The sequence below is a fragment of the Ostrea edulis genome, chromosome 3 (assembly GCF_947568905.1).
Source record: "Ostrea edulis chromosome 3, xbOstEdul1.1, whole genome shotgun sequence".
In the NCBI taxonomy this organism is placed as follows: Eukaryota; Metazoa; Mollusca; class Bivalvia; order Ostreida; family Ostreidae; genus Ostrea; species Ostrea edulis.
Genome location: NC_079166.1, coordinates 61,205,211 through 61,232,746, shown reverse-complemented (window position 1 = coordinate 61,232,746; position 27,536 = coordinate 61,205,211). Strand labels below are relative to the sequence as shown.

The 27,536-nt window shown below is 34.4% G+C and overlaps 2 protein-coding genes across 2 annotated transcripts; one reads left to right on the top strand and one right to left on the bottom strand.

Moving 5' to 3' along the window:
- Positions 1-676: 676 nt before the first annotated feature.
- LOC125674875 (temptin-like) lies at positions 677-15,020 on the bottom strand. The gene is made up of 3 exons (XM_048912236.2): positions 14,550-15,020; positions 1,076-1,226; positions 677-978 (listed from the first exon to the last, which is right to left on the bottom strand). The coding sequence occupies exons 1-3, from the start codon at positions 14,769-14,771 to the stop codon at positions 914-916; spliced, it is 438 nt and encodes a 145-aa protein (XP_048768193.1). The 5' UTR covers positions 14,772-15,020; the 3' UTR covers positions 677-913.
- A 5,798-nt stretch (positions 15,021-20,818) lies between these two features.
- Positions 20,819-22,107, top strand: LOC125674869 (neurogenic differentiation factor 4-like). The gene has a single exon (XM_048912230.2). It carries the CDS (start codon positions 21,183-21,185, stop codon positions 21,978-21,980), a length of 798 nt encoding a protein of 265 aa, XP_048768187.1. The 5' UTR covers positions 20,819-21,182; the 3' UTR covers positions 21,981-22,107.
- The last annotated feature ends 5,429 nt before the right edge of the window (positions 22,108-27,536 follow it).

The window sequence follows — 27,536 nt, the reverse complement described above, 5'->3', positions numbered from 1 at the left end:
AACAATTTGCCAATTGATGACATTCGTTTTCCACTTTATGACCTTATCAGAATAGTTGTAACAGTTGTATTTACACTTTAGGCCACACCCAGATATATAGGATGAAAATGATTTGAGTGATATAATATAAAGCACCATTTGAAGCATACGTTGATTTTGTGGCGGCCGGTATCTTTAATTGCGAGATTATATTGAGATTTACAAATCGAACACGCCTCATCCTAGTTAAACTGACGCCTCATTCAAAAGGTTTCTCTCTACTGCGCATGTCAATTATGTAAAGCAATGGGTTAGGCGGAAAATTAACGTATAGACGATTGATTGATTGTTTGATTTTTACGTCCTGTCAAGAATTTTTCATTCACATTGAGACATTACCAGCTGTAGGTGAAGTACCACAAATTTAGACCTAGGGCCGTAGCAGCGTTGGCTCTTTAGCGTACCAACGCTTGCGGCGACACGGGACTTCCGTTTTAGGGTCATATCCGAAAGGTCTGTGATTCTCACTTCTAATTGCTGAGCATTTGGCGAAGGAGCAATCACTACCTATTTCAGCTTCTTAGGTTTGACGCGGCCATCTGATATTGGAGAATTAGGTGTAACTGTAGATAGTACGAAAACGTTCTGTCCTTGCAGTGGCAATTCCGACAGTGGATGGATATTAAAAAAGCAAACGTAGTTTATTTTTTCTTTTAATACTTGTACTTTTAAAACAAAGGGAGAAAATCTGACAAATGATTGGGTAATCTACTGTAACATGGAGTCATACATGTATATACACACATTGAGAACCATATCAAAGTTGTCATTCCCGCCATTTATATGTGTTACAGGATAGACAAACATTTATATCCGAAGAAAGTTCAACGTTTTATTGACCAGCTATGATCCTCGTAGTCGGTTAGAATCACGGTTACGCACATATGACGGACAACTTAGCGGAAGGTTTGCAATTTGGAGAATCCTCCTCGCATATACCTAAGAAAAAAGAAAGAAAGAAAGAAAACAGTTAGAATGATAATTTGGATTCTCTCTCTCTCTCTCTCTCTCTCTCTCTCTCTCTCTCTCTCTCTACCTGGATGTCCAGTTGCATCTTTAGCTGGCTTCCCTCCTTTGACCCACACACATTCGGCGTCTCCTAATTCCTCTCCATTTGATTTTCCGTCACCGTCGGAATCACTGTTACATAGTTTTTGAGTCCAAGTATGTGATTCCAATGAAAAATCCTTGAAACATAAAAGAAAATTCATAGAACTCTGAAAGTAATATCACAACATCACGTGTAATGGTTGTTTCTAGTCTGTTGTTAATTCAACAAGATGTACTGTGAGCAATGCTCAGTAAGAATACCCCCCGCTTACCCCAATCTCCCAAAGGGTGTTGTTAATAGGTATAAATTACCTCTTTCCTGAGTGTAAAAATATGGTATGCATTTGTAGAAGAAAATGGAAGATATAGTTCGAACACAAATCCATGGCATAAACCTATAATTTTGACCTTGAGATCAAAGGTCAAGGTCATAAAGAGGTCATGAATGTACATGACACATCGTCTCATGGTGATACACTCATGTGTCAAATATGGTATGCCTATGTCAAAGAACAAAGAAGTTATGGCCCGGACACAAATCCATTGTAAAAAACCTTTAATTTTGACCTTGAGGTCAAGGATCAAGGTCATATAGAGGTCATGAAGGTACTTGACACATCGTCTCATGGTGATACACTCATGTGTCAAATATGGTATGCCTATGTCAAAGAACAAAGAAGTTATGGCCCGGACACGAATCCATTGTTAAAAAAAACCCTTTAATTTTGACCTTGAGGTCAAGGGTCAAGGTCATATAGAGGTCATGAAGGTACTTGACACATCGTCTGATGGTGATCTACCTGTGTGCCAAATATGGTATGCCTAAGTCAAAGAACAAAGAAGTTATGGCCCGGACACGAATCTGCACAGACAGACAGACGGACAGACAGACAGACAGAGTGATTCCTATATACCCCCCAGAACTTCGTTCGGGGGGTATAATAATAGCCGGATTTTTTGTTTTGGCCGGCATAATTTAGCCATATCATACATTGCGGGTTATCTCTCTTTGCACAGACATGAGTTATCCTTTCACCAATGATGTATTTAAAAAGTTGAAGGTCAATTATGTGACGTAATGATGTTTGTGGTCGTCTGCAACTCTGTTTATACATGCAAGGTAGTGATTAGAAAACCTGGGTTGTAAACATCGGAACTCGGTATAGGCTGCTAAGAAAACATCGTAACAAAAGTTCCGGGGAAGTTGGAAAATTATTAAGAATTCCTATATCAACTGTGTATAGTGCTTGGAATAAGTTTCGAGAGCGAGGTACAACAGAAAATTAACAAAGAAGTGGACGAAAGAATTAGTGACTGCACGTGCAGAACGGAGACTTGTCAAATAGACACAGTTGGATAGACAAAGACCACTGTCGGACGTTACAAAAAATATAATGAAAATAGTAATGCAAACTATTTGGCAATGTTTAAGACAGAAATGGATACTTAATATGTGTTTGTATTAAGAAAATACGGTCCGAGTTGTTAATCGTGTAAAATGTGTGCAGTGGTGTGCGGGTAAAATAAACTGGACCGTGGAAAATGGTAATTTCTTCTGACAAGCGCCAGATTGTCTTTGGAAAATACTATCGAGTATATATATGGAGAAGTGATTTAAATCTTGACTGTCGGACTGCATTTCCCCCCGAAACTGGTAAAATATTAGGGGATGCATTACGTGTCATGGTGTTGGTACTCTTTGCAGAGTCAATACATATAGCAACATGAATAACTCTGAAAAATATGTAGATAACTTGTGGCCTGTACAGCAAAACTCTTTCAAGATGACAATTATGTGTTTATGGATGACCATACACCTGTTCATTGATCTTGTCTTTCAACCAATTACAAAACTGACAAACAAATTCTTGCACTGAAGTGGCCCACACAGGATTTATGCCCCGTAGAAAACATTTGGCTGGTAATTAAAAGAAAACTTCATATCACATTTGTACATTAAATTCTGGTGATCAACTGTATCACAAAATTCTGGAAATCTGGACTTCATTTACAGTAAATTATACAAAATATCCATACATCCTTCCACAACGGGTGCGCCAAGTTCAAAAGGCTCGAGGGTATATCACAAAAGTATTAAGGTACTTGACATTCTTTTATTTATTTTTATTGATTATTGTTAGAAACAAATTGTTTATATACAATATTTTTGCATTTACAAGTTATTTGTCTTGTTCAGACACTTTGGCGTCCGCAATGTTAACAAACCACCGCACTTTGGCACATACCATCGCACTTTGGCGTGACCATCGCACTTTAGAGAGTCTTACACACACATATATATATATATATATATATATATAGTTTGTAAATAAAGAATTCGGTATTTGATACAGTAAATACATCCAATAATAAAAGTCAAGAAACACAAAACTCGAATAACATTTCACTGTTAGCGCTTTCGGCTTTAATGCTTCTTCAGACTGTCTGAAGAGGCATTAAAGCCGAAAGCGCTAACAGTGAAATGTTATTCGAGTTTAGTGTTTCTTGACTTTTATTATTATTATTATTATAATATATATATATATGTAACCGGGTGTAATAATAATAATTCCGGTTTCGTGGGTTTTATCTTTATTGTGGTGATGATTGTTGCATGACCCTCCCATGAGGTGCAAAGGTCGGTGCAAACATTAAGAAATCCTCCTACTTTATAGAATGTGTTGATGTTCTAACTGATCAAATACAATAAATCTGCATCCAATAAATCAATCCACTAGTAAAGAACAAACTACTATATGAAACTTTTATCGAAAACCCCTTCTGTGCCACTTAAGCATGAAAACAAGAATACCTGTCCTCAAAAGAAATTTCCCTCCTAAAAACCATGTGACCAAGCTAGAGTGATCTATAAATAGTAACAATTATCCTAAAGAAAAACCTGTTCTGCATAGTAAGCAATAAAATTTAATAAGTAATGAAATAACAAGACAAACACAAGTCATAGTTATAATAATGATTTCAATTAGATAAAACTTTATTCTCATATCAAATTTCAAAACTCTGTAAAGAAATTGAATTAAAGCAATTTATTTTCAATAAATAAAATCCCTGAAATAAAGTATTAAAAACATGTAAAATTCACTCTATTACATATATATATATATATATATATATATATATATATATATATATATATATTCAAAAGAATAAAATCTAAAATGATTACATAATAATCAACGATCAGTTCCTGCCAGTACTTTTCGCCTTACGGATCTTCAGACAGTTTGTCTTGAATATTTCAGTTTCATAGTAACGTTGATAAGTAAACATTCATTGTGATGTCATAACGTCGGGTAGCGGTGTTGACGATTTAACGTCATAATCGTGCACTAACTGCGCCAAACAATAGTATAATATTATAATATAATATGATAATTTTGATGTACATAGAATGAATGCATTTAAAGTTATTTTCGATTAAGTTTAGGTTAAAAAATTATTGTGCATGTGTGTGTACTTGTGTGCGTTACTTAAATTTAGCGATATTTATATATATATATATTCATTTATTTCCCAGAGCCTACTCTATAACAATTTTAAAATAACTAACTAATATAATAGGGCAGCTGCCAGGGGTGGGGCCCTGACTAAGCTCCCTCAATATATAACAAAGTTTTTACTAAAGTACCACGCAAGATACATATCAACTAATTTAGATGTACATTCATTGAATACATAAATTCATTGCATGTCAGAGTAATATTGTCATAGTTGACATTTAGATATATAGGTTATACAGTATTCATATTGTATGATGATCAATGTAACAATGAGTTAGTAGATTACAACAGTGCCATAATGTTAGATATAATAAAGCTAGGGATTTTCTTAAAACATAATGCCACTCGTGCTGCCTCAGGGTCCACACACACACAAACTAGAGTCCAGAGATGACCCTAGGGCAGCCTAGCCGGGAGACCATTTTCTCCCAGTAGAGGTGGATTTATATCATACGTAAAACTACATTTACATAATTAAATACATGTTGTACGTGAACTATGTATACATATCGATTACAAATAAATACAGACATATAAATAGTAAGAAATATATGTATATTAATTAAAAGTATGTTACAATACTGATAATGTCTCGCACATTAATTCAATTTTATTAAAGTTTATCCGAAATTCCTAATATAATGTCTATATAATTCGAGTTATGAGTGTTACATTTCTTAAGTACTTTATGATATGTTAGCAATTCATATTTTATATGTTGTTTAACTCTTTCTTGTGTTTCATTTTTGCTATTGAGTCTACATTACATTTTGAATTTGTATATACGATAAGTAATGAAAGAAATTAAAATATTAAGAACTGATATTTTGTCATTTGTTTCCTGATAGAAGCCAATAACAATGTTTCCAGCTAATTTCAAATGTTAATGAGGGACTTATCAAATTCCAAATTTAGCGATATTTATTTTGGTGAATCTTTGGACTTTGGAAATCGCCAAAAATTACATGTGCATAGCCACAAAAACAAACAAAACAGAGCCGGGTATACGGTATTTATATCTAATTAGAAAATGGAAATGCAAGTTAAAGTTGTCAAAAAGCACAGTAGTCGACCAAACGTGATCCGAGTTTTCAACCTTTCAGGGATAAAATATTCTTGATATTGTTCTGTTGCTCATCATTATTTTCCTCTCGTCGTTTAGGATTGCTTTGTGTAAAAACCAATCAAGTATACCACACAGTAGTCCGAAATATCTGACGTTTTTCTGGCTTTTTTTTTAATTTTATGATTTTGATATTTCAAGAGCTGCCATTTTAATGAACGCACTAAATACCCAATAGACTTAAAATCTCAAATACCTTAAAACTGATCAAAACATTATTCTTGTGATATTGCACTTAGAGAAGGAAATTGAACATTATTTCTTGGCTTTTTCAATTTTTTGTTTTTGTTTATTCTATTTCATTTAGATTATTATTACCCATTTTCCCCTTCTTCAAAGTTTTAGACATTTCGGGTATTTAGTGTATTCATTAAAATGGCAGATCTTGTCAACAGTTGATGCTGCTGAGGAAAAATAAGTCGTGTAACGTCTACACGAAGAACATTATTAAAGTATGAGGAAGTAAGTAGCGTATAATTGATGTGAAATTTTAATTGACAGGTCCGAAATCTTCCATACTAGTCTGAATTTCGCTGCTGTCATAGGCAAGAAACGACTCCGTGACCTGGACTGGTAAATGTCCTAGTAAAAATAAACAAGTGAAATCGAGAGAACGATGACGTATATCTTTGTTATTTTAATAACCTGTGACTTGAAATTTGGCATGCAAGTAGTTAAAACATTAATCTATGCAAGGAAAACGACAAATTACGCATAGCTTACCTAGTTTAAGATTTTTTAGGTATTTGAAGCAAGTGGTTAGTTTTTTTTATCTGTGTCAGAGTTAGACCCCTTTCTATATTTATGGTATCGGGCCCAAAACGGGCTTAGTCCCTGTGCGTTTTGACGTACGTCATAATAAGACAGACAGTGGCGGATCTAAATACGTACTTGTTAAAAGTCATACTACCGGGACATTATTGAATATACGTAAACATTAGGCATACGTAATCGATTAAAATACTAAATTTTCAATAGGAATATATTATTCTAACAAGAAACAAGAGGCCAATGGGCCACATCGCTCACCTGAGTTATCATATATTTACACATATGAAATACTGTTTCCCTTATTGTGGCAAAACCTGACACCCCGGGGGCCATGATTTCAACAAACTTGAATTTGAACTATGTCATAAAGCTTCAAACTTGAATCTGAACTATGTCAGGAAAATTCAATGTAAATTTGAACTCATCTGGCTCAATGGTTCTTGAGAAGAAGATTTTTAAAGATTTTTCCTATATAAATACATATAAAATATGGTTTCCCCTATTGTGGCCCCAACCGACCCCTGGGGACTATGATATGAACAAACTTGAATCTGCATTATGTCAGAAAGCTTCCATGTAAATTTGAACTCTTCTGGCTCAATGGTTCTTGAGAAGAAGATTTTAAAAGATTTTTCCTATTTAAATACATATAAAATATGGTTTCCCCTATTGTGGCGCCATCCGACCACTGGGAGCCATGATATGAACAAACTTGAATCTCCATTATGTCAGCAAACTTCCACGTAAATTTCAAATATACTGGTACAGTGGTTCATGAGAAAAAGATTTTTAAATGACCCCACCCTATTTTTACACTTTTGTGATTATTTCCCCTTTGAAGAGAACCTGACCCTTGATTTGAACAATTTTGAATTCCCTTTAACTAAGGATGATTTGCATTAAGTTTGAATGAAATTGGCTAACTGGTTCTGGAGAAAAAGATTTTTTTAAAAATTTCAGTGTATTTTTACTGATTTGCTATTATCTCCCCTTGGATAAGGGGGTTGGCCCTCATTTGAATAATTGTGAATCCCCTTCACCCAAGGATGATTTGTGCTAACATTGGTTAAAATTGGCCCAGTGGTTTTGGAGAAGAAGTTGAAAATGTAAATGTTTAACGGACAGACAGACGGACAGACAGACGACGGACAAAAAGCGATCAGAAAAGCTCACTTGAGCTTTCAGGTCAGGTGAGCTAAAAAGGGAGACTAACTTCTTAAAAATTGTTAGAATATGTGAGGGATCACAGGTACTGAATTAGAGCTATTTAAAAAATTACAAAAAATCGATGGAATTCGGTCGGATTGAATTTTTATTTTTGGTTTTTTTTCTCGTGACTAAAAATAATGTATCATCACAACAACAGCATTCCAGGAGAGGGACCGAGATCAATGATGTTGCAATTTCATTCAATGATTATATGTGAATGCTGAAATATTTCATCATTGTGTTACAACTATAGGATTATCTACAATATCATAAAAATTGTTCTAATTTTCTCTTTTGGAACATACCGTTGCTACAAGGTTCGGATTGGGGGGGGGGGGGGGGGTAGTATACATGCCCAATAGTTGAATTTATCGATTTATTTTTAAATTTTCATTATATATTGAAATGCGTTTTGTGCTCAAAGGCAGTGCTGTTTAAACATAGTTTTACAAACTTGAAAGGTTTGGGCATTTTTATCATACAATTAGTAACTTAAAAAGATTGAGAGTAGAAAAAAGGAATTCAAAGTAGAGGCTGAGAGCATACAGTTCAGAACAGGTCGTGAATCAAAGGTTAAGCAAGTCACAGTGAAGGCAGCAGAAATAAAATGTATATATACATGTACACTGTAGCATAAAAATATTTCACTCACATCCATGCATACATGTTTTAATGATTTTTAATATAAAACCCTGGGAGAAAATTCATGTCATGCATATTTGGCAAGTAAATATTGTTTAAATTAAACCTGATCAAAGCATGAACATTACAAAATACGTACATACATGAAGCTGCGCTCGCTCAAACGGTAGCACCGTCAACATATTAAAACTGAAGTACAGGTATCTATCTATAGGTATAGATTAACAAAGTTTGCCAATAAAATCCGAAATGCGTGCTCCAGAGTTACTGTTTGCACCTTTAATATTGTTTCATATGTAAGTTGATATCCGTAAGCTATAACCGAATCTTCCTTCATTAGTATATATCGTAAAATTGAAAAAAAACAACAAAAAAACCTACTTTCGTTTTCGATAAACTACCATGAAATAACAAAAATGAAAGTAAAATGGCAAATCTAAACCATTTTTTTTTTTTTTTTTGGAATCACAACAAATACGATATGAAGTGTTAATTAGTTGTTTATCGATGCTTGATTTTGATCTTACAGAAGAAATAAGTTTTGATAATTGTTGAATAGATAAAATATGCCTGTTCGTTTCTTCAATCCATGACTTTAGTCTTTAATCATACAGCCTAATGGGAATTTCCAGAACGAAGCAGGGCAACGTCATAAGTAATCGCTTATTCTGGGGCCTCTCCGTCAAGCCGAGAAGATGCGATTGGTTTATAATATGCTCAGCATAAAATTGTGTAGGTTTTCAGTGATAGTTACACTGAAACCAACGATCTGACACATCGATGAATTTTTGAATACAATATTCATCTGATATTTTCAATTTTTTTAAATTTTTTCCCAGTGAATATAGAAGTCACTGTTACGACTTTTTGTAACAATTTATTAACAGTAACCGATATGTACAAACGCATCGTAAACACAAAAATTTCTTATTTCGGTTGAACATGTTTTGTGATGACAGAGATCTTGAAAGTAAGTGATAAGTCGAAAACTGTCCAATATGTCAGATCTATATCGAATGGTCCAGGACTGTTCTGGGAAGTTAAACATTTTAACCGAAATTAGGTTGTACACTACCTGACAAAAAATCAGGCCACTGTTTACAATATAGCAGTTTTTCTGTTTGTCATTCACATAGTGCATTACGTTTTCGATTATTGCGTTTGACGAGAAGAAACGACGTGTAATAAAGATGTTGTACTTAAAACTACTATTTTAAACAAAATGTAGTCCCTGAAAAACCCTCTCAAAATTTGAATTGACACAATTTTTTTTCCAACTGGATAGGGTTCAGTTATAGGTGTAGATGTGTAATATGTTTGCACCAATGGGATCAGTATTCAACTAGTAAATACTTAGTTGTAGCATCTTCAAAAGCTCAGGAACTAACCTCTTTAAATATAGTATAACGAATAACAGAAGAAATATAAATCAGGGTTACAAAAGCCAAGCTCTTAAATTCAAAAGCGGGCCTCATTGTTCTACAGGTATACTGCAATGATAATCAACTTGTCAACTGCCTGATGCTTATAGAATACATATGTTAAACTCAGAAAGTGCAAGAGAGAAATATCTTGGATACTTAGGTGTTCAATTGGCACCAATACGCAACTTCCGAAATATCAACTCTTCTATGGTGGAGATACGTTCAGCATTCTGTTGAACGCTTGGGTGGGTACAATATACTATAGACTAGCTATGTAAATACGGGTAAAAGAAATGAAAATATAAATTTTATTTATATCAGTCGTTGGTATACATTAAACTGACCATATCAAGAATAATATTTGTTTGAATTAGGCCATAAAATTAAATATGAAATTATTTTTTATTTCCTTCTCTGCACGAGTGATATTTTAATCAAAGAAAAATAATGATTTTCTCGATTTTTGTTTGAGCTAATTTATTATAAAATATTAATAAACTTGCTAATACTGTGTGTCCCTGCAGATTGGGTGGTTGCATGATGTCTTTAAGGCAATATATGAAGGCAGCGATAAGGATTTGTACCCACCGCGTGTGGACGATAGTATGTTTTGCGTCTCACTGTGTGTAAGAGTTCCACAAAGGAAAAGAACTATTGTGCGACTCAGAAATTGCGTATTCCATTACTATGTGTACGGATTTACTTTTCTTCTAAATACATGTGTACACAATCTAGGTAGCGATCAACTTCCAATTTCAAGAATTACTGACGAAAGATTACGTGGAGTATAGCTTTGTAGTTCAGCTTACAGTCTATCCTATTCTAAATAATTTCTCCCATATCGTTCCCCCTTCTCTCTCTCCCTCACTTTTCTCTCTCTCCTCTATTCCTTCTTCCTTACTTTTCTTTCCTCTCCTCTCCCTCCCACCCTTTTTTTCCTTTCCGTCCTTCCTCGCTTTCATCTCCTCTCCCCTACCCTTTTCTGTTTTCGCCCTTCCCGACTTTCTCCTTTCCCTCCTACCCTTTTCTGTTTTCGCCCTTCCCGACTTTCTCCTTTCCCTCCTACCCTTTTCTGTTTTCGCCCTTCCCGACTTTCTCCTTTCCCTCTTACCCTTTTCTGTTTTCGCCCTCCTCTACCCTTTTCTGTTTTCGCCCTTCCCGACTTTCTCCTCTCCCTCTTACCCTTTCCGTCCTTCCTCGCTCTCATCTCCGCTCCCTCCTACCCTTTTCTGTTTTCGCCCTCCCCGACTTTCTCCTTACCCTTTCCGTCCTTCCTCGCTTTCATCTCCGCTCACTCCTACCCTTTTCTGTTTTCGCCCTCCCCGACTTTTTCCTTTCCCTCCTACCCTTTTCTGTTTTCGCCCTTCCCGGCTTTCTCCTTTCCCTCTTACTCTTTCTGTCCTTCCTTGCTTTCCTCTCCTCTCCTCCCTCTCTTCCTTTTCTCTCAACCGCCTTCACCTTTCTATTTCATCTCTCCATTCCCCCTTTCCCTCTCGTGTCTCCCACCTCAATCCCTATTTCCATCCTCCATTCTTCTTTTCTTCCTTACTCCCCCGCCCATTTTATCCCCACCCCCACCCATTTCCCCCTTCACCCATTTCACCCACCCACCCACATTTATTTACTCTCCTAAACCGGACATGTATCTGTAATTCAGCTGTCAGAGTGAACTGAAATCTCTAGATATGTAAAGATGCATAACATTTTTTTCAAGATCTTGACTCTTTTTTAAAGACACACCATTAAAATTCAGGCACTTCTCAACTCACTTCATCCACTTGAAGAATGTCCCTCTATCACTTGAGTGATCAGTGTTTTATTGCAGCCCTGGGAACCGGGCTGCTCTAACTTAATGAGTTTGCGAAATTGTGAGGGAAGTTCGTCGGGAGAAGTAATGAGTATTAAAGGTCATAATTGAGTATTCAAGCTATTTCAAGAAATATAAAGTCGGTACTTCGTGATGCATTTTACGCATATGTGTATCTTTTCAAGTATTGCAGGGTCACACTATTTCAAAATGTAAACGTTCCTAAACTGCATGGATTCAAGTTTTGTTTAATTAAAGTAACATATATTAAACCTGTGGTTAGATTGACCAACATTATGCATGTCAAAAGGAAAGAAAGCCTCGTCTATAACAGCAAGGTCATGTTAGTCATATTAGTACTGAGGCATTCCCATGTTGTGTGAATTCAAGTTCAATTATGTCATGACATTTCAGGGATAAGGTGGAGCCACAATATGGGGTCAATTTTTGTTTACGTCCCTTTGAGGAGTCATCCGAATGCAAGAGGGTTCTACTGTGAATTGTAGCTAATTATTAAGTTTTTATACACATTATGGGCTGCCACACCCGCGGCATTATTGTAGCTGACTACAATTGATGGGAAAATAAGAAATGTCAAACCTATAGATCAGAAAAATTCAAAGGCCAACGTAGAGAAGTATTTTTTTTTCGCCGCAAGATAGAGGACAAGGGAAGAAACTCGCGCGAAGTTTTGATATGATTGAATATTGTTTAACGTCCCTCTCGAGAATTTTTCATTCACATGAAGACATCACCATTGCCGATGAAGGGCTGCAGAATTTAGGCCTATTCTCGGTGCTTATGGCCATTGAACAGGGAGGGGATCTTTATCGTGCCACACCTGCTGTAAACAAGGAACCTCGGTTTTTGCGGTCTTATCCGAACGACCACCCCATTTAGCCTCTTGCGACAAGCTAGGGGTACTGAGGACTTATTCCAACCTAGGATCCCAACGAGATAAATTTGATATGTGTATTCATAGATGTCTGCTGTACGTCTATGGTGTATTGTAGCTCAGTTAAATCCAAGAGTCGCTGACTACGCAGAGCTACGGAAGCATATTCCTGTCACTGCCATACTGACACTTTGTTTTATTTTCCACACTTTAGTAGATGTAAAATTTTACACTTGAATCTGTAAAATTGCAAAATTTACACTTTATCGTAATCTGTAAAATTCAGACTTTAATCTGCATTAATTACACATTAATCTCTAAAATTTACACTTTAATCATAAGTAAGAGTTATTGCCCTTTGCACACTATTTTGAAAGAATAAATTACTGATTAACAATAGCAATAATATGTCCCCTAAACTTCCTTCAGGGCGACAAAAATATATCATAAATGAATTTGAAAACATGATTATTCAATTGTTACACACATGAATTGAAATATTGCCTCCAATAACTGATTTCTTGCACTGCAATGAATTCATACTAGTGATGGACAATCGGACCAAAAACCATAATCGATTATCGACAATAATCGGACACAAGTAATCGATTAATAATCGATTATAATCGGAATTGGCATTTAAGTGTTTTCCCCTCAAATTAGATGTAACAGAATCATTAAATGTATGGAAACAACATTTGAATTCTTTTTTGTTTCATTTGTTCACAGGTAAGTAAATCAGGATTCCAATATATCAAGTGATGGAATTTATCTATAATCTCAATGTATCAAAGATATCAGAGATAGGCTCCTTTATTTGACTGTTGAATGTCATTGTTGTTACCGTCCTTCATATCTCCCGCCATTTTGTTTGCTTATTTTTGATCGGGTTTGACATACAGAAAATAAAATTTGAACAAAGTTGAAGTGATTTCCGGATTTTGTTTAGTCAACGATGTCAGCGACTTTTATTTTGTAATCGATTAGTAGCATCGTAGGTCTCTGAACGACCGACAATCGATCATCGGCGACAATCGTTTCATCACTAATTCATACGCTTAAAATAACTTGTTTTTTATGAAATATTTTCCATAACTTGAAGAAATTATACAAAGGACAATGAATTCTTACTTACTAATAATTTTTACAGATCGAAGTGTGGAAAATGAAAATCAAAAAGTGGCAATAGTACGTTTCTGTACAGAGCAGTAAAAGGGCAAAATTTGCAAATGCGAGATTCGAGCTACATGTACATGTATATTGAGGGCGTCGCAAAACTTCCAAATTCAGTAAAAATAACAATCGTTTCATCCTTAAAACGGCGATGCCATTTATACACCACGACTTTAACGACATTTAGTCCACCTCCAGCATCTAAACAGTTTTGTCTTGCGATTGCCAATTTCACTAAAATTTATAACAGGTCGGTGCACCAGACGTCGCGTGACATAGCGGCTTTTGAATTTCGTTTTCAAAAATATTATTAACCATCCATAATGAACGATAAAAAAGCAAAATATTCAATTGGCTGTATGATTCTTTAATTCTTCAGAAAAAACCAAATATATGCATATCTATCGGAATTTACCCAAAGTTAAGTATAGAAAGTTTCATTGGCTTCGGACATACATGTATATCTCAATAGAACTTAGCAGCGCTTGTAATTTATGATTTATTGCTAAACACATTAAATCTATATCTCACCTATTCATCATTTTGAAAAAAGGGACTTAACTTTCAGCTATTTGTGTAGTCTGAAATCGCGGCCAAAATGAGGACCAAATATTTTATTATTAGTATTTACGGGTAAAAATCTACTTGTTTTCGTGAAATGGTGCATGCCCATAAAATAACATAAATCCACGATGTACATGCTTACTTTTTTTCCAACATCGGAAATGCGACTCCAGGAAAGTCATTTATTCAATTCACAAAGACTATTTACAAGAAATAGATAACTATGCTCGGATTCGGCCGCGGTCCATGATCATTTGTGGTCTTTAAAATCAATAAAATTCAACTTACACTGTCCTTGTTTTACTAACGGTTTAATTCGTAAATGCCTTACCGTTCCAAACACGTTCAAGTAAGATCCAGGTTGTTGCATTTTCTTTTGATACAATTGACTAGATGTTGCAATTTCGTGTCCCACCAATCTCCAAGTATCGTTTGGCGCGGTGGTGCATGGGTTTGGAATCTTAAGTCCATTCGGAATACTGGATAAATATCGAGGGTATCCACGAATAAGCACCGCGACAGCCAAGAAAACTAGCACTGTTATCTTCCACATGGTTCGCAAGTCAATGAAATGAATGTGTCACTGTGTCCTGACATAGCACGTGAAATCTCATTTGCATTTCCATAATATTCAACTGTGACGTGCATGCGTGAATTTCTAATTCATGCGTAAGACAAACGATTTTCTGCATAGCATGATGGAAATAACAACACCGGCGTTTTGTTCCATGAAACATGGAGAATAGTAATTAGCTTAAACAACTGCAATGTACAATCTACGTGTACACACTGACGATGTCTCAACTGGAAATTTACATGAAACTCGACGGCATCGTTGTACTTTAACCTCTGACCTTGAGGTTCACATTTTGCACCAAACTTCGATCGTGCATTGTGAATTTGACGTGACCTTAACTGTGAATATCATTTATTATCTTATTATCTTAAGCCCCATACTCTTCAATGTATTTATTGATGGTATTGTCAATGATGGAAAATGTGATCTTGTACAAGTAAACAATGTTCATGTAAATTGTCTGTTATATGCTGATGATATTTTAATCTTTTCTGAAAGCAAAAGTGGTTTACAAAACAGCCTTGATATTCTCAGTAACTATTGTTCAAACTGGAAACTGCAAGTCAATGTAGATAAATCTAAAGTTTTAATATTTAACTCGAATGGTTAAACCTCAAGGGAATGAATTTACTTTTAATAGAAATACTGCTATTTAGGTGTTATGATTAAATGTAATGGGAGGTTTAACTTAGCAACAGCTGTGCTTATTGAAAAAGCCAGAAAAGCATGTTTTAAAATGAAAAGAATTATTGGTATTGATAACCCATGTAAACTTTTAGAAAAACTTGTTGATGCTATTGTACTTCAGTTCTTTTTTATTGTAGTGAAACATAGAGAGTGGATCTCTCATTCAAAGATATTTCAAATATAGAAAAATTTCACTTCATATTTATTAAGATACCCTCGGAGTGCACTGCAAAACATCCAATTCTGGTTGTCTAGCGGAACTTAATAGACTACCACTTTGATCCAAAATTTCATTCTCAAGTATTAAATATTGGAATCATCTGATATATATATATATGCATGTTACTCAGAAAAAGATATGAGAGATCCTCTCTTAGTAGAATTAGATTAAGTGCACATAAACTTGCAATAGAAAGTGGTAGATATAATTCCACATCAATGAATGAAAGATGTTGTAATACTTGCAATTATGGTGTGATTTTAGGTTAAAATTCATTTTCCTTTTCAATGTAAATCTTATTCTAAGCTATGAAACACCTACCTTGGAAGCATTTATAATATACCAAAGGAAAATGTTAATCTGGACAATGAAAGATGCATGTTACAAGTATATTTTAACAGTGATATACATACAGTTTTAAAAATTACTGTGCAATTTATTAGAGACTGTTTTGAATACAGAAGTCAGTTAAAAATTATGTAAACATTATTTGATAATGTTCAAAGGACCTTTGCCAATTAGTGTAATTGTGTTTGTGGCAATAAATATTTGTATTCGTATTTATCATATAGCTGTGTCTCATGGGTTGATCCCGGTTTGAATAGTACTCAGTACCCCTTGCTTGTCGCAAGAGGCGATTAAATCAGTAAATGAAGCTGTCCTTCGGATGAGACCGCAAAAACCGAGGCCCCGTGTCACAGCAGGTGTAAGAAGATAAAGATCCCTCCCTGCTCAAAGGCCGTAAGCGCCGAACATAAGCCTAAATTTTGCTGCCCTTCACCGGGAATGGTGACTTCTCCATATGAGTGAAAAATTCTCGAGTGGAACCTTAAACGATATTCAATCAATCAATCAGTCATACAGCTATGACCTTTCAAGTACACCGTGAACAAAGTCTTCATTTTGTATAAATATGTCAGTTTTGACCAGGGTGTAGGTTGTGACCTTGAACTATGACATTTATAACTTTGAATAAAAACTCCAAATAATCAATATTCTTGTTTTTCTCCTCAAAGAAATCATAATCTTTTTACTATAAATAAATTTTGTAAAAATTGTAAGCGCAGCCAATACAAAATTATTCTCTACTCACATAAGGTGATTCATAAGATGGCACCAAAATACTTGGAAGAGGTCACTGTTTACCAACCAAATCGTTCCCTAAGATCTGAAAATTCACTGACATTAGTTAGACCTAGATGTAGAACCTCCACGTATGGAAACACTCGGACACTCTCTGCCTGATACCCCCGCTCTTGTCCGAATTTGAACGCTTAAAAAAAAACAACATTTAAAGCCACATCTTTTTAAACTAGCATATTATTAGTATTATATGTGGTTAAATCGTTATGGTTTATTTACCATCAGTTTTAACATGGCTTTTTCAAGTGCATATTTATTTCAACGATTGTATTTTATATCATTTAATTGTACGGCCTGGAACTTTCTTAATGCACTTCATGTTTTTGATTTTAGTAATTTTGCTTCATACCATTAATATTTTGCTAGCATTGTTTTGATATTATCTGTTTTGATGCTATTGTAATTTCCTTTTACTACGTTTATAACATGCTGTATCATTTTTATTGTGTACAGCGCTTTAGAGTGGTTATTTATAGTCATATAAGGCGCTATAAAGATAATAATAATGTTATTATTATTATTAAATAAATAATTATTGAAGCTTATTAATGAATTATCTTTTTATCATTGAATTATACGTGAATGTGCACGAGATTTGTTTGAGCGAGTTTTTAATCAATGCAAAAGCGACTTATGGCATGCTGTATGTTGTGCGTGTATATGTGCATAATGTAATTATAATTTTTCACAAATTAAGAAAAAATTTTAATCAATAAAATAGAGCCAGTCTTGTGACATTCCCCATAATGTGTCTCTTCGTCTACAAAATAAAATTTAAAAAAAGAAAGAAATATTTCATTCTAATTTGAATTAATTTACTAGACGCAATGATGACTTAGGTGTCGAGAAATGCCCGAAGATCCGGATGCTCAAATGATAAGGATCTATAAAATGATGGTTTTAAGACTAGCGTCTCCCTGGGGATCCTCGGGGATCATCATTAATCTGATAACAAATACTCCAACATGTTATTGGTGCATGTAATGAAAAAACTTAATTTTTTTTTTAAAAAGTATGTGTATCTGTCTTTTTCTCTTTTCAAAAAGTTGTTCAAGAGCAATAACTATTGATTTTTTTACATGTACGATACGGGTTTAAACAATAATAGTATACGGGTTCATACACCAGCTTACTATCCCTATATAGCGGTTTATATTGTACACCAGTACAACATTGGTTTGAACGTATTTTTAAAAATTGTAGTTAGAATTACAAAGGGATTGAGCACAAGTTCTAAAAACTAGAACCCCCCCCCCCCCTATGTACAGTACATGGTAATAACATAAATACAAAGTCTTTCAAAATATGCATGATTATGAAATAATCAGTATTGGACATGACATCTAACAACAATCTAAAGATATATGATAGATTGTTAACAGGAGAAAACATTTGTTTAATAAATGTATGAATACACTGTGAGAGGGTGAAGATATTCATTTTGCTTATTGCTGAGAGAAGTGTCACCCCACAGTAGAGCATGTGTGTCCACTATTTGAAGTTTATCAATACTGAATAGTTTGTTAAATAATATTCGTGTCTGGCATTTCTGTACCTACTACAAGAAAAGGAATAATGATAGTCACCCTCTACTGATCCACAAGTACATAAAGGGCTCTCAACAATATTGCAGCGGAATAAATTTTTATTAAGAACGCAGTTCGAAGTTTGTATGTATAATATTTAAACACCTCTCTCCGAATAAAAAAAATAAGGGCGGGGGGGGTGTAATGTTTCTGATACATTTCAAAAATGTTGACAAAGGTCAGTACAATTACTGAAATCTATCTGTAGTTTCACGCCTGATAAAATCACAAATTCTGTTTTCCCTTACTAAGTCACATCATTTACCAGTTTTGATACCTGAATTTGTTTTTTCCAAATTTTCCCGGTACCCTTTTTAAATAACATTCGAAAAATGATTTTTTTTTCACCCCTTTATTTTATTCTGATATCGAACGATTAGTATAATCGTACCATGGTATCACATGTCAACAGGGCGTTGTCTGAATTAATTTAAAAAAAATGTAAAATATGAAAACGCAAGTTATTTGATTGTTGTTGTTCTTGAAACATAGAAGATACTTCACAATATTTATACATTATAGACTGGTAAACAATTTCAAAGATATGTGAACAAAAATGTGGGGAAAAACCCAAACAAATTAAACTGCTAGACACCGGATTAACCCAACAAATGGACGAGAATGCTAAAAATAAAAATAGCATTGATTACACAATTGTTCATTCATAATGTGCGAGAATACTTTTAAGAAGAAGAAACAAATAACATTCCTTATACATTTTTAAAAATATATTTTATCTCTATTTTCTTCTCTGAATCCATTACTTGGGAATATTTGAGAAACTGTATAAACTATATTTTTGCCATTTGGTAATTCTAATGTTAATTTCCAAGTTTCATAAACACACGAGCGTGCTTGTGTCCTTGATCCCATACGAATTTCACTTTCTGAAGCATTTTACTTGCTATCCAAACCGTTTGCAGTTATGTAAAATGTTCTGATATACTATTTAATCACAGCATCGATTATCCTCGGCCTTTTGCCTCTGGATTTATTTTTGACAACCATGCAACTTTCCTGCATCACAAATAGAACATCTTGTAAAACACGGTTCTTTGTTGAGCGCGTCACTGCATCACAAATTGGACATCTTGTAAAACACGTTTCTTTGCTGAGAGCGTGAAGTACTGCGTCACAAATTAAATGCTTTGTAACTTGTCACAAGGCACAGGGTTCAAATCTTGCACAACATGTTTGAGGTGACAAATATTTCCTCACTTTCGTATCAGAGAGTAATAATTGTTTTATTTGTTCATAAGCGTCACTTGACTGTTTTCAAAATTTTGTGATTATACGAAACTGGCCGTTTTACATGCATTAAAGTTTTTTAAGTCGTGGAGATGCTTTTAGATTTTGAACATGTTTAGAGAGAGATATACATGTATAGTTACAATCATATTTCACATCATTTCCCACAAGAACACATGATTTTTCGTATAAAACAAACAATCGCGGAGTAACTAGAATTATTGCATTTGTAACAGTCACGGGCAGCACAGTGGAAAAATCCGAAGATACTTTAATCGGATTTAAATACATTTTATGGGGAATTTAGTTTTTCTTTTTATAATGCAACATCTAAAATCACTGACAACTGAAAATTGCTAATTCAATGAGAAGCATGCACGAGTATGAGGTCTACTTCATGAAGCTTCGAATTTATTTTAAAACTGTTTCATGATAATATCATTATGTGTTAATATATATATATATATATATATATATATGTATTTTCATTACTTATTCACAAATAAAATGTGCCGTACACCAAATTACCATTAAGAATTTTCTATTTCTTTTCATTCTCGCTAGAGGATACAATTTTTAATGTCGGGAAAATATGCCAATAAGCCAGGCGCTTTTACTTTGACAAATTACGTAAGTTTAGACGCGGTCCGCCTAATAATTAATTAATTGATATGCATTTCAAGCCGCAGAAAATACACCATCAATCAAGTCGTGAATTAATTTGCATTTTGCTGTATAGGTCTGTTTATATGTACCAAGAAATGGCATCTTCTCCGTCAGCAAGGCGAAGTTGTTTAGGTCTCCTGATTAATAGTTCTCATCAAAATAATGTATTGCGTTTACAAACAAAGAAAGAGTTTCGATGATGAATATATATTTACATATACATGTGTGATTTATTGACATTACATCTACAAAGGTTTTGAAATACTTGTAAACAGAAAAACAGAAATCGTGACGTTATATTTAGATGGGGGAAAAAACACGACATAATTGTTACGTTTTCTTTTCTTTTTTTTTTTTCCTTCGCAATTTACATATAATTGTAATCTTTTGACGTTGAGATTGAAAATATTTGTAAACAGAAAAAGTTAACGTTAAAGATGGATGAAAGTACCACCAAAAAAAAAAAAAAAAAGATAAGAAAGAGAAAAGAAAAGATTAAAAAAGAATGAAATTTATATTTGTATTTCGTAAATGTATTGGTTATAAAAGAGAACTATGGATTTTTAAATTGATAAGACCTAATTGAATTGAATTCCATGTACTCCCGGGGCGTTTCCTGTAATTAACGGTCGCGGGAAATCGGGACACAGTGCCGATATAACCGTAACGAGGTTCCACCAATACCTGACCGAAATGAAGGTGTGATAATGCATGTACATCATATATATATAGAGGGTCCGCGCTGTGTGCTATATATCTATATACATGTACTCCTTGGAAATTTAGTGGAAGTATCATCATCCTATTCACAACTGCATTTTACCAAAAATCACGAAGATGGCTCTCAGCGAATCAGAGAAAATCGTTACAAAAGTTGAGGAAAATGAGGACAGCGGCGTTTTTGACGTAAATTCGCCCTCTGATCTTACAATGTCATCAACCTCATCGAGATCTCGATCCCGAATTCCCGACGAGGTTCGCATGCGCATTAACAACCGAGAAAGGCAGAGGATGCACGAACTGAACGACGCTCTGGAAGCCTTAAGGAGGGTGCTACCCCACTCCACTGGGTCGGCCATGAAGAAGCTGTCTAAACTCTCTACCCTGATATATGCACGGGATCACATTCTCTCCTTAACACGCTCAATCGAGGACATGAAATCCGTAGTGCAGTCCCTGTCAAGGAAAGACCCGCGTGGCGAGTCCCTTGGTTATGAAGAATGGAGCGGATCAAGACATCGAAATCATTCTTGTGCCTTTGTACCCGGCGTCCCTAGATACTCTCCGTATACTTCAACGCCCATCAAGTCCCACTTAGGGGAATTCAGCCTTCCAACTCCGCCGCAATCACACGACTCTCCAGTGCTTTTGAAACTGCAGGACAATCCTACAAACAGAAATATCGAAAACAACATCCGAGGAAATGTGAATGCTTCTAAAGACTTCTGGGGCTGTCCCCAGTTCAGGGCTGCACCTCCAGATTCAACCCGAAGAGATGCCCCCGAATTCTTCACCCCGACCAAGTATCAAAACTCATCACCAGCGAGGCCAGTACTCAAGTTCTCTGTAGAGTCATTGCTGGGTTTGTCGTCAAGTAAAGGAGCGAAGCAGACGACAGATTCCAACACGGAGTGACAGCTGTTCCCAGTGTTGTTTTGTAAATAGTGTTGTGAACTTTTAAAAAAGATTTAGTTTTGTGTATAAAAACCCAGTGCTTTCGTGATATTTGTCAATAGTTGTGAATAAAAAAATAATCATTGTTGATTTTGTTAATATCATATTTTTAAAACGACTTACTGCTACAACCTTGGGCGGCCTGTGCAGGTGTGTTTCAGTTAGAATTGGACGTAAATTGTTTGGGTGTTTTTTAAAATCAAAATATAAGGGGTTAAAAAAAAACCAACGAACAAGGACGAAATCTGATCTGTTGAAAATTATCATGATGTAGAATTCGCATCAAGAAAGTGTTGTTTATGGACAAACAGACGAACTCGGACAAAACAATTAACTTTCACATCTTAGTATGGGGGACTTAGAAAAAAGTGGTGATGGTCGTTTACACCGTTGAAAAGAATTTCTGATTAGGGGTTAAAATCCCGTTTAACTTTCGAGAATCATATTTACAAGATGCAAGTAATGGGACAAGAGAGCTTGGTGGATTAAATCCAGTCCTATATGTACAGAATTCGAAGGCGTTTTTCTTAAACGATTAATTCTTACAACCATCTTCGAAGTGCGTTAAAATTTGAAAACAACTGGCGCCAGGTTTTTGAAAAAAAAATCAAACGGCACCCCGGACATTAAAAAAATATCCTAAAAGTGGTTTAATAGGACACCATCAACCTCAGGTCCACACAGAACTTGCAAATCTGGAAATAACAAGGTCATGGAGCTGCGTATTTATGGTGCTGTATGTTTTTTTTTTTTATATTCACGATTCAGGTGCTATAATGCCGTATTTTACATTACCGTCTCAATATTGTAGTATCGAGGAATCTTTATTGTATTTTCTCATCACAATTTCTTTTTACGTGCTTAATAATACTTCAAAGACTGGAAGCGTCTCCCATCTACTAATTTAGTATCAGCTATGACGAATTGTTTGTGTGCTTTTTTTTCTTCCATCCCGTTTGAAAATACAAACCTTCGATTTACAGCACAAATTTTTCTGTGTACATTTCGGATTTCATATCTACATTATGTATATTATTAAAAAGCCGCCTAAAGATTTAGTACTTTATATAAAAAATCTTAACATATCGTTATACCACACCGGTGTCAAGAACTCAAAAAATCAATTATAGATGAGTTCGAACCGAAAACTCGCAGCTTCTATAAAAGTTGACGGTCTACATAGCTGTTCTACAGGTTAATTAGCGAAAGCTTGTGGCTTGTGAATTCATGCATATTCAATATATATATATATATATATATATATATATATATATATATATATATATATATGTATGTATGTATATATATATATATATATATATATATATATATATATATATATATATATATATATATATATATATATATATATTAATATTTCTTTTCAACTAATTCTGAAATAAGTTTAATAAGTTTGATCTTTTCTTTTCTTTTCTAACCTTTTTTTTTAAGTATGTTGAACTTAACCTAATTTTTAGAATTTTTTAAAAGTGTGTTGTTTTCGTAATCTGGGGCCAAACAAACAATTGTCATAAAATCCACCATAGCTGTTTCACAAAATGTCATATTCTAAGGTAATATTAAGATTGTCAGATATCTTAACCCTTTCTCTACCGGCACATTTTAGAGGTTTTTAAAGACTAAATGACAATATTTTTACATCGAATAAAATCTGCATGTATCACGATTTGGGATAGGTATATGACATATAATTTTGTTAGAAATTGGACAGGGAATAATTTCTTATAAAGTCTGTCAAGGTATCCCATGACCTCAAAGAGATCTACGGGTCAAAGGTCATATAAGTGCACATTTTCCCCCCTCTGAAATATATATATTACGACCCCTCTCACTAGATTAGAGTCAAAAATAGGAAATTCTAAATGTATGAGTTGATGATATGCCTTTGACAATACTACAAAAGCATCACAATCAAATTAATCAATTTTATTGACAAATATTTTTGGTTGCTAAGTAACAACACTCGTAGTACAATTTTGACCACAATTTGCCTTTCTACATACATTTCACACAATTTAGATACTTGTCTTCAGTGTATACTGAACTGTGTTGTGCTAAGAGATGGTAGCTTATCTGGAGCGAACGTAGTTTCAGGGAAAGTAACAATCTATTAGACTATATGGAGGATGTGGACATCATTGATAAACTTCGTATACCATGACATGTGATTTTTATGATGAACTCAATATTCGTTTGTAATATCCCACAGACAACTTTTTCCTACTTCCGCTGTTTAGACATGCCCACTTTTTCTTCATTTCTCCCCCGACCGGACATAATCTGTTGAATTTACAGCATTGACTCTAGAAGTGACATCTCCCCAAGTTTCCTTCAAAGCATTGGAACTAGCTTTGTTTTGAAAACAAAATCTTTTGCCACCGATTTGTCTGAGCGCATGCACACGGACTTACATGTATAGCCGCTATGTGTTCACAAACAAACACATTCGAATACCATTCATTTATTATTTGTAGACACAAAAGCAGTGTTGTGTAAATCTATTTCTTTGCGTTTTTATCTCTTTGTTAGTTTTCATACTATTTCATTCAGTTATTGGATTTTTCACATAGGAAAGCTTTTGCGCCCAGTATACACTGTACATGTATAGTCGAACACGCGTACGCATTTTGTTCGATTAATGCTAAGTTCATTATGAATATGCCTAAGCATTGCCTGTGTCTTTGGCTTTCCCTACCCACCCACGCCCTCGTTCAAGGAATATCTTATTGGTATTCAGTATTTTATTTTATTGAGTAAAACAGGTGCGGCGTTGCTGACTTGTAACAAACGCATCAATCCTGTTTTTTTCTTTTTCTTTTCTTTATATTTCAAATTAGTTAAGCAAATGAAATACAAAATGAGGGGGGGGGGGATAAAAAAAATGTATACCAGACTTTTGAAATAGTGTTTCTATAAAAAGATCATTCAATGTTTTCATTTTTGTATCACAATTTCTGAAATCAAATAGTCCATGAACCGGGTGTAACTTTTGAAATACAAAATAAAGTGTAAGGTCACATAAATTTTTTAAAAAGTACATTGTATTAAATTTTGTAAATGCATCAAATCTTTACAAATGACTAAAATCGTAGTATTTCAACTTCCCACAGGGGCTAAGCCCGTTTTGGGCCCGAACCTTGTGATACCATAAATATAGAAAGTGGTCTAACTCTGACCCAGATAAAAAAAACACCACTCGCTTCAAAACGGGCTTAGCCTCTGTGCAACTTCCTATTTATATTTTTACATACTTTAATATTTCATATACATGCAATCTAATTAAAATTAGATGTTAGATCCGCTCACATTGTGTAGCGAGTATGTAAGCGGATCTAACATCTAATTTTAATTAGATTGATATACATGTAATATAGTCCAGTCAAAATAGTGGATATTGGGGGTCAACCTTGAACTAATTGCAACAGAAATTCTGATTACAGAGCATCAACAGGTAGACCCTAGACAATATATATTCCAAAATCCACTGAAATCCACCGAACACTTTTCGGGTAATTCTAGTTTGAAAATGGGTACCTTAAATGGTATTTTATCGCCATTCATGGATATATACCTAAATTCATCCATGCAGTTAAAAATTGATAAAAGAAATACGATACATTACAATGTAACGAGTATAACAGAGTCCTAAAATCTATCTTAAGATTTCTAAAGTTAAAATAGTTTTTTGAAACAGTACTGCCGCATCTTATGATTGTCATAAGTCAGATCTTAAGACAGTCTTATGATCTATCTTATGACAGATCTTAAGATAGTTTTGTGAAACCCGGCGCGCGGTTGTAAAAACCATTTGATAGTATGCCTTCATTTTAGAATTGGAAAATAGAATTGTATATGAAAATTACATAGGAGGGCAGTTTTCTATGGTTCTCTGTGCTTTTGTATTCATTTAAGAAATAAATATCATTTTTGAAAATACATGAGCTGCACCGCTTCAAGCCGGCATGCTTTTTATGGAGCACGTGTTATTTTCAAAATATAAGATTTCGTTTTTATATTTACATTCTACTTTAATTTTTTATCGCAATTCCCAGACGTACTATATCTATCAAGATTCATACGCGCACTGTTCACAACTGCAATACATTCATGCGAAAATGGCTATTGTTACAATTTGTAGAAGTATCAAAAGTAGAAATATTGGAAATGCGAATATAAACTACCATACGGGACATTACTTAACCTCAGTTCAAATGTCCTTGTTAAAGACTGTTCGTCTAGTAGAACAAAGAACACATATTTTATCATCTCTACGCACATCGCTCAATCTTTTGTACAATGTACATCGTTCATTCTGTCGGAAAGAGCAATTAACGACAATTCATTTTATTTCACATGAAATTACGAGTTGTAGCGTAAAACAGAGACTGCTGTATGTTTTGGAGGTCATTACTGGGACCATTGACAAAATTCTAGAATCTTTCATTATGGATAGTGTTTTAAAATGGAAAAAACAATTACATTTTTTTTTAACCCAGCCGTACTTATCTACACTGCGAGATAAATGACTCGAAAACTGTTTTCGGCTCACGGTTAGGAGTTTTCTTATTCATGCTGCGCAAACTTTGTACAACGGTATTCCTCGTGTCCTTGACAGTGAAATTTATTTTGTACTAAAACGTTAATTACATATAAAATGGTTATTTAAGAATTCAATATTTGAGAGTATAGTATGATTTAAAAACAAAACAAAAAACCAGAACCTTGTTATCTTGTTTGTGGAAAGTGGTATAAATTTTAAGTCTTCAAAATATGAAAGAACTTCGTAAGTTAAGAAGACATATACATAATTTTCTCATAAAAATTAGTGATTTATAATTCAAAGGAGATTAACTGCCTACGTAATGCTTGCTGAATTTTAACACAATGAATAAATCAGCTTTATATTGCATAAAAATCACCACCGACAAATCAAAATTTAGACACCGTACGACCTTTTTCTAATAATTTTGACACAGAGCTTCTGAGTATATTTCACGGACAAAATGGGCAAACCATTATCCCACCGAAGTACTTAATTCATCGCAGAGAAATTCTAAGTAATTTCTAAATCTATCTTTTTAAAGATATAGTTTTTTCTTTGACTTTGAGATTTATTTTTCGCCATTTTAAACCTACATATGTATATTCCAGCATTTAAAAATGTGAATCAATAGTGGTTGCTCCCAAGTTTGTCGAAATAAAGAACTTAAAATAAAAGACATATGTATTTTTTAAAATTATTTGTTGGTGAAAACGTGTGAAAGCCTGATTTTAGTGATAACAATTAATGACAATATATCCGCGAGTTAATGAGCAAATTTCAATCCAGTAGGGGGGGGGGGGGGGGGCACGACGTTCTAATCATCCAAATGTGTTTTGATTTAAATTAAATTACATGTAAATTCTATAAAAGTTAGAATCCCTGATACGATTAAATAAGAGCTACTGGAAATGTGTCCGTTGTAAAAATGTGAGAAAAACAGATGAAAACGTGTT